We start from the raw sequence: 16,695 nt of genomic DNA, 5'->3' as shown, positions 1-16,695 counted from the left end.
CCTCTAGCTACTCCTGCTGATCTGCTAGCTGCAGTCATGAGCTAACCTGTCTCAGGAGTTGTATCCACTGGGGCACAGAGGATGCGCATTTTTGTATATACTTTCTTCCACTTAGCAACCTTTCTGAATTCATGTAGAGTGGCAAGATTAGCTTACTTCTTCAGAGTCCCCAGTGGTCTATGCTATTATATTCCACAATTTACCAGTTGAACTGTTGATGACTTCGGGGTATTCCGTGCAGGTCTTTTTATGAACAGAGCTGTTACAAATTCATCTAGAAACCCTTGTGTGAGTCCGTTCCTCTGGAAAGAGTGGAACTGCTGAGTCAAGCAGCTAAGCAGAAGACCCTGTCAAGATGTTGCCTCATCTATATTTATGGAAGTTTCAGAGGCCGCACCTCCTCGCCAAATTTTATTCCAATATACTTGCAGTCTCTAACATAGGTCTCTAAGAGAAATGGCTAAAGGAAACTGCAAAGACAACCCATGCCAGATCCTTCAAGGTTCACCTCCCCCAACCCCTGCTGCTCTCCAAAGGCTGTATCAGAGCTTAAATAAGACAGTCAACCAACTTTTCAAAGCATTGGTAATTCTCATATCTTATTCTCCTAAGAGAAATGGGCATTCATTTTATGAGGCAGTAACAACCTTGATAGCAACATTTAGTAAGAAAAGCTGCCTAATCATGTGTAGCTTGGGTTTGGGAACCCTCCCTAACCACGGACAGAGAGGGAATAAAGAACTGACATACGCAGACACACAGTGAAACTGGGATCCGGTGGGAGTTTTCTAACCTGCTGATACCTACAACCTCGGCAATCTGGAACCTCAATGTATCTGTTAGGAACCTAAGAAGGGGAGTTAGCAAGTCTCCACAGGAGGTCTGTGTAGGTGAGCAGTCTCAGTCTGTAAACACCAACGAGGGATCCACAGTAATTGCTCTCACTGAGCAATCGGTCATTCATAAACATTCATTCTCCTACTCTCCAAGAAAGCTTTGCCGTTCCTCTTGTGCCTGGCCCTTATAGCTAATAACTTTGTCAGTTTCTCACTGGGACATCTTCGGACATGGCCCTGCCCATGTCAACGAAGCACATTCTTTCGGGATGCTACTCACTCATAACTTCCCCTGATCCCTAAAGAAAGCAGCACAAAAATAATCTATTATGTACTAAGAAAGAATAACTTTTTTAAAGTGTCAGCAATGTTTCATGATCAAGACGAGAGTATATCACAAACATTAGACTGGTTCAATACCAGAAAAATTTAGCAATGTTACTAGCAAACAATTAAAAGTGAGGTTGTTAGGCTAGAACCCCTGCTCAAGCTGGGAAACCCCGTCTGCCCCCTTCCACCAACTCCACCCACAGAAAATGCCTCATTCCTTTTTGTTCCAGCAACCCACCAGCTCCTAACTCACGTGTCATCCCAAAAACAAACAAACAAAAAAAAAAAAAAAAAAAAAAAAACCTTGCTTTTGCCTGGATGCGTGACCTCACTGACCTCCACCTGTGAGATCCGATGAACCCACCGGAGAGCTGCCTCCAAATAACCCTGCCGTTATCTACTTTTAATCTGGTCTAATCTGTCTGATATGTGTCACCGGGGAGAGAAAAACTGATCGGTTAGAATTTCCAACTCTACGTATACACAAATTTAGTAAGTTGAATGCACAAAGGAATTTCGTTGGGAAGTACAATGAGAAAACCCAGGCGAGATCAAGCAGCACAATTGGAACCAGTATGAGAACTCTATTACTAAATACACAGGCCCAATGTCGAGTCAGCAGTAACTAAGTAGAGAACTCATTTGAGAACTCCAAAAATGTCACCTACTGATAAAACTGACTCCTCCCCAAATTACCCAGACTGTATGAGAAAGCCTATAAGACTTTTTCCGAGGATGTTCTTTGAAATCTCAACCTCTTGTGTTTTCTTCTTATGGCTAATCATAAATTGTACTTTAAAAATACGGGGAAGGAGCTGAGAACACAGCTCAGTGGTAAAAGGCTGGCCAAGCATGTTGGAGGCTCTGGTTCAATCCTCAGTTCCTCAAATGCTAATAACATAAGTGTTCAAATATGTTGGGGTAGTTGTTGTCTTCTTGAAAACACCCTACTCTCCCCACCTTTTCCCTCTCAGTGCTTTGCACAAGCTCGCTAGTTCCGGCTGTTGAAACACCCGGAACGAAGAAGCACCCCTGAGTCCTCTTCCTACTCACCAGGCCCACCACGCAACAATATACAGAAAAAGCACCAGGCCTACCACGTGACAATTCCCCGCCTACCGGGCAAGCGAATCAGCCAATCACAGTGCTCTCCCCACCAGCACCTCCTCGCTCCTCTTCCTTCCCCGCCCCCTCCACCCTCCCACGCACGGAATCTTTCAGTTTCATGCTGTTCCCTCCCCCCCCAACGGGGGCCAATGCGGCTGCGCGCTGCGTCCTGATTGGCTAAGCGCCTGGCTGAAGCGCGTGCAGGCTCCAAGCTCGGTTACTAAGGGCGGGAGCCCGGCGAGGGCGCCGGCTGCTTGCTGCGTCTCTGGAGGGCGTCGAGGCCCGACGACGCCATGCCCAACCGCAGGGCCAGCCGCAATGCCTACTATTTCTTCGTACAGGAGAAGATTCCCGAACTGCGCCGGCGAGGCCTGCCGGTGGCCCGCGTGGCAGACGCCATCCCCTACTGCTCGGCCGACTGGGCGGTGAGGCTGCGGGCAGTTGGGCAGCAGGGAGGGCACAGTGGGAACCCGGCTTGTGGGCGCCCATAGAGGGGACACGGCCCAAGGGCTGGACCAACCGACAGAACCTTCCAGAACCGAGGCGTGGAACGGACACCTCACCGCTTGCCTCTCTTGTCTCCCTCTTCTCCCAAAGCTCCTGAGGGAGGATGAGAAGGAGAAATACTCAGAAATGGCTCGAGAGTGGAGAGCAGCCCAGGGAAAGGATTCTGGGCCTTCAGAGAAGCAGGTAAGGGCAGCCGCCTCTCGCAGACTCGTCCTTGGACTCCAGCCACAGTGGAGTCCGAGGAACCTTCGGGAAGCTTCCAGGTAGTGTAGAAACCCCAGGGGAAAGGCAGGTTTGTGGTCAGGGCTTGCACTGAACAGCCTCCCAGAGTGCCTTTTCAAGTCTTAACGGTTAGATGGCTTTTAAAAACAAAAGTCGGCATACTTAAAAGTAGTTGGGTTTTATTTAAGTGATTCCTAGAAGCAACCTTGTTAACTGTGCTTTAAATAGTGGAATAACAAGATGTGAAGACCTGGCTTAACATTTGTAGATCCCACAGACAAAAAAAAAAGAAAAAAGTTAAGCAGGTTCCCAAGTGGCGGGATAGTAAACCAAGTCTGACTCATTTCAGTTCCGTAACTACAAGGTCATTAGTGAAGACTTTTTCTTCATCTTGTGTTGTTTTTCTCTGTACATACTGAAATTTCATTCTTAAATTAGTGGCGTTGGATTGAAATTCAAATTGTGGCAAGTTATTTTTAAAAATGGTGGATTTATGTTTTAAGTTGATGTGTTAAGTCAGGCTTTATGAGATTGTTGTGCTTGTGAGTTTTGATTTCTCTTACCAGAATTTTCTATAAAACGTATCTCCTCAAGGGACTGGTGATGGCTCATTGGCTAAAAGCGCGGGCTACTCTTCCAGAAGACCCAGTTTCCAGTCAGTGCACCTACATGGTGACTCACATCCATCTGTAACTCCAGTTCCCGTGGATTCTGATGCCCTCCTCTGGCCTCTACTGGTGCTATACAAATGTAACACACATACATGCAGGCAAGCACCTGTCTGCACACAAAAAAGAAAAAGAATGAAAATTTGAAGAAAATATTCTCCACAAAACTTAAGTATATTGTGTGTGTGTGTGTGTTTTGTGATAGTTGGAGGCGCACAGCCTTTTGTGGTTTTCACTTTTAAATGGAAACCACAAACAGCATGTATCGGCTTTAGGATTTTGTTCTGTTTTCTTGAAATAATATTCTCTTGAGCACCAGCCTGGCATTTGGTTGTTAGTGACTCGGGGAAATGAGATGATGAGGAGTGAGCAAATGGCTTTGAGCTGTAGTTGTTTATCTATACCCACCTTCTCATAGATTGCTGCGGTCGGTCTGCTGATATTTACTGATAGTTTCCATTGGCCTTGAGGGAATGCTGACAAAGACCACGGGCTATTTTGAGGCTCCTTTGTTAAAATTTAAATATGGGAAGTAAAGTATCTAGCAATAGCTCTGTTTAAAAGTGATTGGTGATTCTCTTACTTTCAGAAACTCGTATCCACACCACTGAGGAGGCCAGGCATGCTTGTACCAAAACCAAGTGTTTCTCCCCCTGATATGTCAAATTTATCTATAAAAAGTGATCAAGGTAGAGTATTCCTAAAATACTTCGCTCAAATTTGGATGGCATATTGGGCAATTGAAAAAAAAAAAAACAGTTCGGTATGGTGTGGGAAGGGAAATAGTGTTTGCGGTGCAATGGTAAGGACCAGCACCCGTATAAAAAGTGAAGGGTGGTCGTATTGCTAGTTTATGATCCCTATGCTGAGAGATGGAGACAGGATAGTGGCCAGCCTGGCCTAATTAGGAAACTAATTAGGAAACATCCTGTGAGAGGTCCATCACAAACATGGACAGCTCCTAGAAAATGACACTCAAGATTGGCGTCTAATAGCATCACTCAAGGACACACACATACAAGTGCATCCCACTCCAAAATGTGTTCTGTTCGTTTGATCCTAATCCTTGACTATATGGGTTCAAGTATTCTAGCACTAATGTAATACCAGATGAACTAATTTGCATTTGTTTACTGTAAAGTTTTCTGTAACAAAAATCTTGGTTTCCACCACTTCCTACGTTATTAAACATTAAACTTTTTTGTAGCTCCCACACTTAGGTTATAGAGGTAGACAGAAGAATAAGGCTTTTGACCTATTTTTCCAGCCTGGTAAGAGAGTAGGCTCTAAATGTTGAAGGTTATGGATTAATGGATACATTAACTAGCTTGATTTTTAATCATTCCACAATTTATAAATACATGAAGCCCTATGGTGACAAATAAAGATGTACTATTATTATTTGCCAATTAAGAACAAGGAATTTTATAATACCCTGAGGTGGGCAGGCTGAATCAAGGATAAATTATTGCACTGCGTTAGAGGAGAATGTAGCTAACCTAAGGGCCTTTCCTGTTCTGCCTTCATTTAACACAGACTTTTAGCATTGGTCTTAGGTGGCCAGTGCTACTCCCACATATTTCTCTTGTATTATAGGTGGTCTTCTGTATAGTAGCAGAAAGTACAAAGGCAGAGAACTAAATATCCATAGCTACAGTTCTACTTCGTTTGTTCTGTTGGACTTTATTTCCCAAACTATGTGTTCCATATGTCACAACTTATGTCTTTGCTGAAATGAATGCCAATCTGTAGCCGAATCATGTAAAGGCTATTGCAGAACTGAGTAATGTTACTGCTTTATATTAAGAACAGTTACTAAATTTCTTGATAAACATAATTGCTAAGTTTTTATTTACCTGGTATAATTGAGTTTTCTTTTATAATTCACTAGCAAACACAGAACACATACCAGTACAAAAGCAGTTCTAAAAGTCTTAAGAGTTCTGTTTATTTTGTTTTTCAGCTCTCCTTGGAGGTGTTTTTTATTTTCTGAATATTTTTAGCCATGGTGAGCTACCTCCTCATTGTGAACAGCGCTTCCTCCCTTGTGAAATTGGCTGTGTCAAATATTCCCTCCAGGAAGGTATTATGGCAGATTTCCACAGCTTTATCAATCCAGGTAAGTAGTCAGTATTTGATAGATTCTAGATCCTAAAAGTATATGCTTTAAAAAAAACTGACTTCATAGTAGTTTTTTTAAGATTTATTTAATTATTTTATGTATATGTGCACACTAGCTGTCTTCAGACACACCAGACCCCATTACAAATTGTTGTGAGCCACCATGTGGTTGCTGGGAATTGAACTCAGGACCTCTGAAAGAGTTGTTGGTGCTCCTAACTCTGAGCTATCTCTCTACCCCATAGTAGTTTTCTTTTTTTCTTTTTTTTTTCCGGGGCTGGGGATCAAACATAGGACCTTGCGCTTCCTAGGCAAGCGCTCTACTACTGAGCCAAATCCCCAACCCCCATAGTAGTTTTCTTAAGAGCTGATTAGTTCTTAAAGATTGCATAGACATAATACTTAAGTCCCAAGTATTTTTGTTGATTGCCTCTTTTCCTCTGAAGTAAACATTAGAATTCAGAGGATAGAATAGCTCAAAATATAGAACCTGCCATTCTTTGACCTGTGGCCTTACATCTTGGGATTTCTTTCTGCTCCATGGCTCCTTTTCTTTCACTATCCCATCTTTTACCTCAGTAGTCTTTAGTTTGAAGCTGATAACTGCTTTGTAACCTTGAAAATACCTTTCTGAACCAGCTAGCTCATTTGTAAAGTATTAGTAGTAACTATTGAAAGAGTATGGAGGTAGACCAGTACTCTAAACATCCTTAGTCATTTCCTTTCCACTATTCTATTCCACTAAAAGCAAAAAACAGTAGTGCAAGGGAGAGTCAAACCTGTGACCTCATCATTCTTTCAGGAGGCCAGGCAAGAATATTTAGTCTATATGGTGATACCCTGTCTCAAGAAAAAAATGAAAAGCAAGATAGTTACAAAGAGTAGGCTCTGGTCAGTTCCCAAAGGACAGAGAGCCCTTACCCTTGCCCCATACCCTTAAAGTCAAGAGGGGAAATGTATCAAGAGAGAAAAGAGCTTTAAAATTAATTTGGACATGTTCATTCTCAGAGGACAGCAGAGTTAATCATCTTCTGCTTGTGGACATGGCTGCTTAGGGCAGCCATACAGTTTTTAGATTTTGTGTATGCATGTGTGTTGTGGAACACTGAAAAGATAAAATTTCAACATTTTCTTTGTTCTGGAAAGTTTGTGTACACTTGCAGAATTGTGTCCCACTGCTCTCAGAGCTGTTCATTGGACTCCAGCTATAGAAGTTCTTTGCCATGAACTTTTTCCCTAGTATAGTTTTCCTGGAAGGAACAACTTGCTGTGAAAAGTAGCTTGAAAAATCCATGAAAATTATATTATCATGTTTTATTTAAACAACAACCACCAAGACAAAGGGAAGCAAAACAAAAACCAGGAAAGGGCAGTATGAGTTTTAATTTTATGTTTTAATGTAATAAAAATAACCCGCACCAAAATTTGGTCATCGTTACTGTAGCACAAGTAAGAACTTCAGATCCCTTTTTCTCAACTGTTTTTTGTGTTATAGGTGAAATTCCACGAGGATTTCGGTTCCATTGCCAGGCTGCAAGTAAGTATAAAGGAATTGGGGTAAGGGAGACCGAGTATGTTCAGCCCTGTTAAGACTTATTCCATTAACTAAATGTAAGCTGCAGGGAATGATAGGTGGAATGATCCTTAAAACTTTAACCTACACATGCACACTCCTGGTACTGGGTCTGAACTGGGGCCTCACACATGCTAGGCAGTCACTGCTACAGAGCTGGACTTCCAGCTGGAAACTTTTATTAAAGTTTTCCTGCCTTGGATTTGTGCATGAGCTCTCTCTTCTTTTCAAGGAAATACAATTTTATTTTCCTATTGTTTTAAATCCATGGGTTTCCAAGGTCAGCTGTTGGTACAGTGGCCAGGCTCTCAGGGAAGTCATGAAAAGTTTCAGGTGATGCAGACTTAGACCTACTTATGAGCAATGTCTATTTTAAAACATTTTCTTAGAAGCCATGCTTCAAAAAGTTCAGAGTGGAATATTTTTGAGATTTGGATGGAAAAAAAGTCAAGCTTTTAGATATTTTGTAACCAAAAAGCTTGCCTATGACCAAGTTTATCTAATATTGGAGCTCAACTCTTATAAAAACAAGGTTTTAAAAAGTTTCCTGTTTGACTAAAACAAAAATCATTAGTTTCACATTAAGTTGAGATTCATTCAATATATTTTAAGGAACCACTTACTTCCTGTTTGTATAGTTTAACTTTAAAATGTGGTCAACTAGCCTATAGAAGTATTAGAAATAGAAATATTTGTCAAGACTACTGTAACTAGCATATCATAACTATTGCTTGTGTACATGCGAAAGAGAGAGAGAGAGAGAGAGTGCATGTGCTCCTTGTGAAGCAGGCTGACTGGATCATGAGCCTCTGTCTCCCATCTTGAGGTAGGCGTGCAAAGATTACAGATGCCCGCTGCCACTTCCAGGTTGTCAGGATTACAATGCTAATGCTTTTACCTATCTGTTAGGCTGTCTCTGACCCTATAATGCTATCTTTAATACAAATATTTTGTATTTCATTATATTTTGCATTTTTCTGGTCATAATATTAAAAACAAAAACAAAAAAAGGTATAGATCTGTTGTTTGCCCTGGAATAAAGTTAGAAACTGTGGACTAAGGAGTTTGAGATTTTTCTTTTTTTTTTAGTTGTGCTTCCTCAATATATTTTGAAATAGGAAAAGAAGCTTATCATTCAGAAACATTTAAAAATCTCCCTAACAAGTTACATTATTTGAGGTCATTGTGCCAGTGAGTAGACCGTATTTAAAAACAAATGGAGGAGCTAGAGAGAGAGGTGGCTCAGCAGTTAAGAGTACTTTCTAGAAGATAAGGGTTCGGTTTGCAGCATCCACATCAGGCTACTCACAGCGCTCTAATTCAGGGGATCTGGTGCCTCTGCAGGTACCTGAATTCAGTGTTCATAGACATAACACACAAAGATGCAAATGAAAATAAGTGTAAGACCAATGAATGAAACCAGGTACAGGAGCTTAAGGCAGGAGGACCTTCCAGAACTTGAGGATAGCATGTCATATAGAGTTCATTGCCAGTCTGTGCCACAGAGCAAGACTTAAAACTCAACAAAAAAAAAAAAAACTTTTTTGTGAAATCTAGTTTCTGGTTTACTTTTCATGTTTTAACTTGAAAACATGATTTCAGTTGGTTCATCATCAAAGTGAATGCATTGTCTTCTGCTGTGTGTCCACTTGTTTATTGAGAGTGTCACTATTAACATTTTTCTGCTATTTTTATGATCAGACCTTTAATTTTAATTGTATGCCTTGCAGTATTTTCACATTAAGTAAATTAACAGACTCCTTCCTTTCTAAGAGCTGCCTCTCTTATCTGTATCTTACTAAAAACCAGGAATGTTTTCTTTTTTCCTCATGCTGAGGATCAACCTAGGCAGGTCCTACTGCTGAGCTGCATCCACAGCTGGGAATGATTTCTTAATTTATTATTCCAGATAATTGAAACAGCACAGAGTTTCTCATTCAGACAAACTTAAAATGTTTGGAGCTTGCCAATTTAAGCCTGTCTCAAGTTGCCAATTAAATAACACTGGGAGATGTGCCAATTAAATAAGAAAGTGATGGTTAGAGTGGCAGCTGTGTTGACATAGTGCCTAAAAATGCCTGGGCTCATGTGTGCTGCTTTGGAGAAGACCAGGGTTTGGAGAATAACCTACCAAGCCCAATTTATATATTGATATGTGCTCTATTTAAGTAGAAGCCAACAAACATGCACATAGATTTCTCAGGGCTAGCGAGATGGCTTAGTGGATAAACATGCTTACAGTCAAAGCTCATGGCCTGAGCTTGATCCACAGGAACCACATGTACCCTCTTCCTAAACAAGTATTGGAGACATGGCTGCCTGCTCTTTCAGGTAGTATAAGTGAAATGAAGAGTGCTTCATGAGCATCATAGTTTGCCATGTTGGAGTAGTCAAATGTCTCAGGGTTTAGGTTCTGTATGAGCTTGAGACTAAGGTCCTGACGCTCCTTCCTCACTTGAATTAGAAGAACTTGACTTCTGTTCATTTCACTGGTTAATGGTTTTTCTTTAGAGAAGTTGTTCTTTTTTTAATTTTTAAAAATTTATTTAATTTTATACTCCCAATTTTATTCCCCTCCTGGTCCATCCCCCACATACAGTTCTATACCACACTCACCCCCTGTGTCTCCACAAGGATGTCCCTACCCACCCCACCAGACCTCTAAACTTCCTGGGGCCTCCAGTGTCTTGAGAGATAGTTGCATCTTCTTTAACTGAACCCCAGACCCAGGAGTCCTCTGCTGTATATGTGTTGAGGGCCTCATCTCAGCTGGTATATGCTGCCTGGTTGGTGATCCAGTGTCTGCGAGATCAGGGGGTTAATTGAGACTGCTGGTCCTCCTACAGGGTTGCCCTCCTCCTCAGCTTCCTCTAGCTTTTCCCTATTTCAACTACAAGGGTCAGCAGCTTCTGTTCATTGGTTGGGTGCACATATCTGCATCAGACTCCTTCAGCTGTTCGTTGGGTCTTTTGGAGGGCAGTCATGATAGGTCCTTTTTTGTGAGCGCACCATAGCTTCAGTAATGGTGTTAGGTTGTGGAGCCTCCCCTTGAGATGGATCCCACTTTGGGCCTGTTGCTAGACCTTCTTTTCCTCAGGTTCGTCTCCATTTCTATCTCTGTATTTTTTTCAGACAGGAAGAATTATAGGTCAGAGTTTTGACTGTGGAATAGCAACCCCATCCCTCACTTGATGCCCTGTTTTTCTGCTGGAGGTGAGCTCTACAAGTTCCCTCTCCCCACTGTAGGGCATCTCATCTATGCCCCCCCCATTTGAGTCCCGAGGATCTTTCACTTCCCAGGCCTCTGGTACATTCTAGAACATCCTCCCAACCTCCTTCCTCCCACGGTAGCATGTTTCCATTTTTTCCTCTGGCCCTCAGGTCTTCAGTCCTCCCCCCACTACCTAATACCAGATCATGTTCCCCTCTCCCACTCACCCTCATTCCCTTTCCCTCTCCTATCCCTCCCTGTCTCCCTGCCCCCCCTTGTGGTTGCATTCTTCTCCCAAGTGGGACTGAGGTATCCTCAATTGGGCCCTTCAGCTTGTTGGCCTTTTTGAGTTCTGTAGACTGTATCTCTCATTTGGGGGGGGGGGCTAATATCCACTTATTAGAAAGAACATACCATGCATGTGCTATTGGGTGAGTCTGAATTAACTCACTCAGGATAATATTTTCTGGTTCCATCTATTTCTCTGTAAAACTCAGGAAGGCCTCATTCTTAATAGCTAAGTAGTATTCCATTGTGTAAATGAACCACATTTTCTGTTTCCATTCTTCTGTTGTGGCACATGTGGGTTGTTTCCAACTTCTGGCTATCACAAATAAGGTTGCTATGACCATAGTGGAACACATGCCCCTGTGGCATGGTGGGGCATCTTTTGGGTATATTCCCAAGAGTGGTATTTCTGGGTCTTTAGGTAGGTCATTTTCCAATTTTATGAGGAACCTCCAAATTGATTTTCAGAATGATTGTACCAGTTGCAATCCGACCAGCAATGGAGGAGTGTTCCTCTTTCTCCACAACCTCACCAACATGTGTTATCACCTGAGGTTTTGATCTCAGCCATTCTGACTGGTATAAAGTGGAATCTTAGGGTTGTTTTGATTTGCATTTCTCTGATCACTAAGGACTTTGAACATTTCTTTAGGTGTTTGTCAGCCATTTGAGATTCCTCTTTTGAAATTCTTGGTTTAGTTCTATGCCCCCCTTTTTTTATTTTCCCAATAATGGATTTATTTGTGTTACATTTGATCCCAAACCCCTGCTCTTCCCCCCTTAACCTCCCAAAGACCAAGATGGAGTGGCAGTTCTTTTTCTTTTCTACTTATTGGATTTTTTATTTACATTTCAAATGTTATTCCCTTTCCTGGTTTCCTGGACATAAGCCCCCATCCCATCTCCCTCCCCTTATTTAAGGGTGTTCCCTTCCCCATCCAACCCCGTTCCTGCCCCCCCCCCAACATTCCCCTACACTGGGTGGGGGGTCAAACCTTGGCAGGACCAAGGGGTTCTCCTTACATTGGTGCCCAACAAGGCCATCCTTTGCTACATAGCATCTAGAGTCATGGGTCAGTCCATGTATAATCCTTCGATAGTGGTTTAGTCCCTGGGAGCTCTGGTTGGTTAGCATTGTTGTTCTTATGGGGTTGCAAGCCATTTCGGCTCTTTCAATCCTTTCTCTGATTCCTCCAGTGGTGATCCTATTCTCAGTTCAGTGGGTTGCTGCTAGCATTTGCCTCTGTATTTGACATCCTCTGGCTGTGCCTCTCAGGAGACAGCTATATCCAGCTCCTGTCAGCATGCACTTCTTGGCTTCATTAACCTTATCTAGTTTTGGTGGCTGTAGATATATATATGGGCCATATACCCATATAGGCAGGCTCTGAATGGCTGTTCCTTTGGTCTCCAAATTTTGCCTCCATATCCCCTTCTATGAATATTTTTGTTGCCCCTTTTAAGAAGGAGTGAAGCATCTGTACTTTGGTCATTGTCCTTCTTGAGCTTCTTGTGGTCTGTGGATTGTATCTTGTAATTCAAGCTTTTGGGCTAATATTCACTTATCAGTGAGTGCATACCATGTGTGTTTTTCCATGATTGGATTACCTCAGGATGATAATTTCTAGTTCAATCCATTTGCCTATGAATTTCATGAAGTCATTGTTTTTGATAGCTGAGTAGTGTTCCATTGTGTAATGTACCATATTTTCTGTATTCTGTTAAAGGGCATCTGGGTTCTTTACAGCTTCTTTTATTGTTGAGGATAGTTTTCGCTGTCCTGGGTTTTTTGTTATTCCAAATGAATTTGGAAATTGTTCTTTCTAACTCTATGAAGAATTGAGTTGGAATTTTGATGGAGATTGCATTGAATCTATAGATTGCCTTTGGCAAAATGGCCATTTTTACTATATTAATCTTGCCAATCCATGAGCATGAGAGGTCTTTCCATCTTCTGAGATCTTCAATTTCTTTCGTCAAAGACTTGAAGTTCTTGTCATACAGATCTTTCACTTACTTGGTTAGAGTTACACCAAGGTATTTTATATTATTTGGGACTATTGTGAAGGGTGTCATTTCCCTAATTTCTTTCTCAGCCTGTTTATACTTTGAGTAGAGAAAGGCTACTGATTTGTTTGCGTTAATATTATACCCAGCCACTTTGCTGAAGTTGTTTATAGGCTTAGTAGTTCTCTGGTGGAAATTTTGGGGTCACTTAAGTATACTATCATATCATCTGCAAAGAGTGATATTTTGACTTCTTCTTTTCCCGTTTGTATCCCTTTGGCCTCCTTTTGTTGTCTGATTGCTCTGGCTAGGACTTTGAGTGTTATAATGACTAAGAAGGGAGAGAGTGGGCAGCCTTGTCTAGTCCCTGATTTTAGTGGGATTGCTTCAAGTTTTTCTCCATTTAGTTTGATGTTGGCTACTGGTTTGCTGTTCATTGCTTTTACTATGTTTAGGTATGGGCCTTGAATTCCTGGTCTTTCCAAGACTTTTAATATGAAGGGGTGTTGAATTTTGTCAAATGCTTTCTCAGCATCTAATGAGATGATCATGACATTTTTTTCCTTGAGTTTCATTACATAGAGGATTATGTTGATGGATTTCTGTATATTGAACCACCCCTGCATCCCTAGGATAAAATCTACTTGATCATGATGGATGATTGTTTTGATGTGTTCTTGGATTCAGTTTGTGAGAATTTTATTGAATATTTTTGCATCAATATTCTTAAGGGAAATTGGTCGGAAGTTTTCTTTCTTTGTTGGGTCTTTGTGTGGTTTAGGTATAAGTGTAATTATGGCTTCATAGAAGGAATTGGGTAGTGCTCTGTCTGTTTTTATTTTGTGGAATAGTTCGGACAGTATTGGTATGAGGTCTTCTACGAAGGTCTGACAGAATTCTGCATTAAACCCTTCTGATCCTGGGCTCTTTTTGGTTTGGAGACTTTTAATAACTGTTTCTATTTCTTTAGGAGTTAATGGAGTTGTTTACATGGTTTATCTGATCCTGAGTCAACTTTGGTGTCTAGTATTTATCTAGAAAATTGTCCATTTCCTCCAAATTTTGTTGAGTATAGGTTTTTGTAGTAGGATCTAATGATATTTTTAATTCCCTCAGATTCTGTTGTTATACCTCCCTTTTCATTTCTGATTTTGTTAATTTTGATACACTCTGTGGCCCTCTGATTACTCTGGCTCAGGGTTTATCTATCTTGTTGATTTTTCTCAAAGAACCAGCTCCTTGTTTTGTTGATTCTTTGTATAGTCCTTTTTGTTTCTACTTGGTTGATTTCAGCCCTGAGTTTGGTTATTTCCTGCCTTCTACTCCTCTTGTGTGTGTTTGCTTCTTTTTGTTCTAGAGCTTTTAGGTGTGCTGTCAAGCTGTTGATGGATGATCTTTCCTGTTTCTTTTTGGAGGCACTCAGAGCTATGAGTTTTCCTCTTAGAACCACTTTCATGTGTCCCATAAGTTTGTGTATGTTGTGCCTTCATTTTCATTAAATTCTAAAAAGTCTTAAATTTCTTTATTTCTTCCTTGACCCAAGTTATCATTGAGTAGACCATTGTTCAACTTCCATGTATATGTGGGCTTTCTGTCGTTTTTTGTTGTTATTGAAGACCAGCCTTAGTCCATGGTGATCTGATAGGATGCATGGGATTACTTCAATCTTCTTGTATCTGTTGAGGCCTGTTTTGTGACTGATTATATGGTCAGTATTGGAGAAGGTACTATGAGATGCTGAGAAGAAAGTATATTCTTTTGTTTTAGGATGAGATGTTTTATAAATATCTATTAAGTCCATTTGGTTCATACTTTCTGTTAGTTTCTCTATGTCTCTGTTTAATTTCTGTTTCCATGATCTGTCCATTGATGACAGTGGGGTGTTGAAATCTCCAACTATTATTGTGTGAGGTGCAATGAGTGCTTTGAGCTTTAGTAAGATTTCTATTATGAATGTTAGGTGTCATTGCATTTCGAGCATAAATATTTAGGATTGAGAGTTCATCTTGGTGGATTTTTCCTTTGATAAATATGAAGTGTCCTTATCTTTTTTGATAACTTTTGGTTTAAAATCAATTTTATTAAGTGTTAGAATGGCTACTCCAGCTTGTTTCCTCAGACCATTTGCTTGGAAAGTTGTTTTCCAGCCTTTTACTCTGAGGTAGTGTCTGTCTTTGTCTCTGAGGTGTGTTTCCTGTAGGCAGCAAAATTCTGGGTCCTCTTTACATATCCAGTCTGTTAGTCTATGTCTTTTTATTGGGGAATTGAGTCCATTGATGTTAAGAGATATTTTTTAAGGTGTAGTTTCCCTTGTGTTGGAGTTTTTCATCTGTAATCCTTTGTAGGGCTGGATTTGTAGAAACATGTTGTGCAAATTTGGTTTTGTCATGGAATGTCTTGGTTTCTCCATATATGTTGATTGAGAGTTTTGCAGGATACAGTAACCTGGTTGATGCTGGCATTTGTGTTCTCTTAGGGTCTGTATGAAATCTGTCCAAGATCATCTGGCTTTCATAGTCTCTGGTGAGAAGTCTGGTGTGATTCTGATAGGTCTACCTTTATATGTTACTTGACCCTTTTCCCTTACTGCTTTTAAAATTCCTTGTTTTATGCATTTGGTATTTTGACTATTATATAATGGGAGGAATTTCTTTTCTGGTCCAATCTATTTGGAGTTCTGTAGGCTTCTTGTATGTGTATGGGCCTCTCTTTCTTTACGTTAGGGAAGTTTTTTTTTGTCTATGATTTTGTTGAAGATATTTACTGATCCTTTGAGTTGGGAATCTTCACTCTCTTCTGTACCTATTATCCTTAGGTTTGATCTTCTCATTGTGTCCTGGATTTCCTAAATGTTTTGGGCTAAATGTTCCTAAATGTTTGTATTGATGTTTTCTATGGTATTTTCTGCCCCTGAGATTCTCTCTTCTATCTGTTCTATTCTGTTGGTGATGCTTCTGATCTATTCCCTAGGTTTTCTATCTACATTGCACTTTCTTTATTGTTTCTATTTCCATTTTTAAATCCTGGATGGTTTTGTTCAATTCCTTCACTTGTTTAGTTGTGTTTTCCTATAATTCTTTAAGGGATTTTTGTGTTTCCTCTTTAAGGGCTTCTACTTGTTTACTTGTATTGTCCTGTATTTCTTTAAGGGAGTTATTTATATCCCTCTTAAAGTCCTCCATCATAAAATTTGATTTTAAATCCAAATCTTGCTTTTCCGGCGTGTTTAGATAATCCAGTATTTGCTTTGGTGGGACAACTAGGCTCTGTTGATGCCAAGTAGTCTTCTGTTGCTTAGGTTCCTACGCTTGCCTCTCACCCTCAGGTTGTCTCTGGTGTTACCTTGTCTTGCTGTCTCTGACAGTGGCTTGACCCTCCTGTAGGTCTGTTTGTCAGCACTCCTGTAAACTTTTCTTTCAGCCGGATCTGGAAATAGAGAGCTGCTCCTGGTTTTGTGTGTCCTGAAGTCTCCAGGCTGGTTGCTTGGGGTAGAAGCGTTGGTCTACACATCTCAGATGTGTAGGTGCTCCTGGCAACTGGCTTACAGCTATCCGTGCAGGCAGAAACCTCAAGGTTCCTGCCCCTGACTGCTCCTAGGTCTCTGTGCCCAGAGGGCACAGATGGCACTAGGCGATTTCCTCTCGTGTCAGGAATGTGGGCAGAAAGTAGTTGTCTCTGAATTCTCAGGATTGTCCGTACTTCTGAGGGTCCAGCTCTCTTCCCCCACAGGATTTAGGTGCCTTTACCCCATTTTTTAATTGGGTTGTTTGGTTTTTTGGTGGTTATCTTCTTGAGTTATTTACATATTTTGGATATTAGTCCTCT

At 41.0% G+C, this 16,695-nt stretch overlaps 1 protein-coding gene across 1 annotated transcript in view; it reads left to right on the top strand.

Moving 5' to 3' along the window:
* Positions 1 to 2,484: 2,484 nt before the first annotated feature.
* Mael (maelstrom spermatogenic transposon silencer) overlaps positions 2,485 to 16,695 on the top strand; it is a 39,584-nt gene continuing 25,373 nt past the window's right edge. The window contains exons 1-5 of the mRNA NM_001108857.1: positions 2,485 to 2,698; positions 2,871 to 2,963; positions 4,260 to 4,359; positions 5,634 to 5,789; positions 7,287 to 7,328. Of these exons, the coding sequence (NP_001102327.1) occupies positions 2,567 to 2,698; positions 2,871 to 2,963; positions 4,260 to 4,359; positions 5,634 to 5,789; positions 7,287 to 7,328 (523 nt within the window). The 5' untranslated portion in view covers positions 2,485 to 2,566. The remainder of the gene's footprint in view (positions 2,699 to 2,870; positions 2,964 to 4,259; positions 4,360 to 5,633; positions 5,790 to 7,286; positions 7,329 to 16,695) is intronic.

This window comes from Rattus norvegicus, chromosome 13 (genome assembly GCF_036323735.1).
Source record: "Rattus norvegicus strain BN/NHsdMcwi chromosome 13, GRCr8, whole genome shotgun sequence".
NCBI classification, from domain to species: domain Eukaryota; kingdom Metazoa; phylum Chordata; class Mammalia; order Rodentia; family Muridae; genus Rattus; species Rattus norvegicus.
Note: the sequence above shows the minus strand (reverse complement) of the source record. Positions and strands in the feature narration are given on the sequence as shown.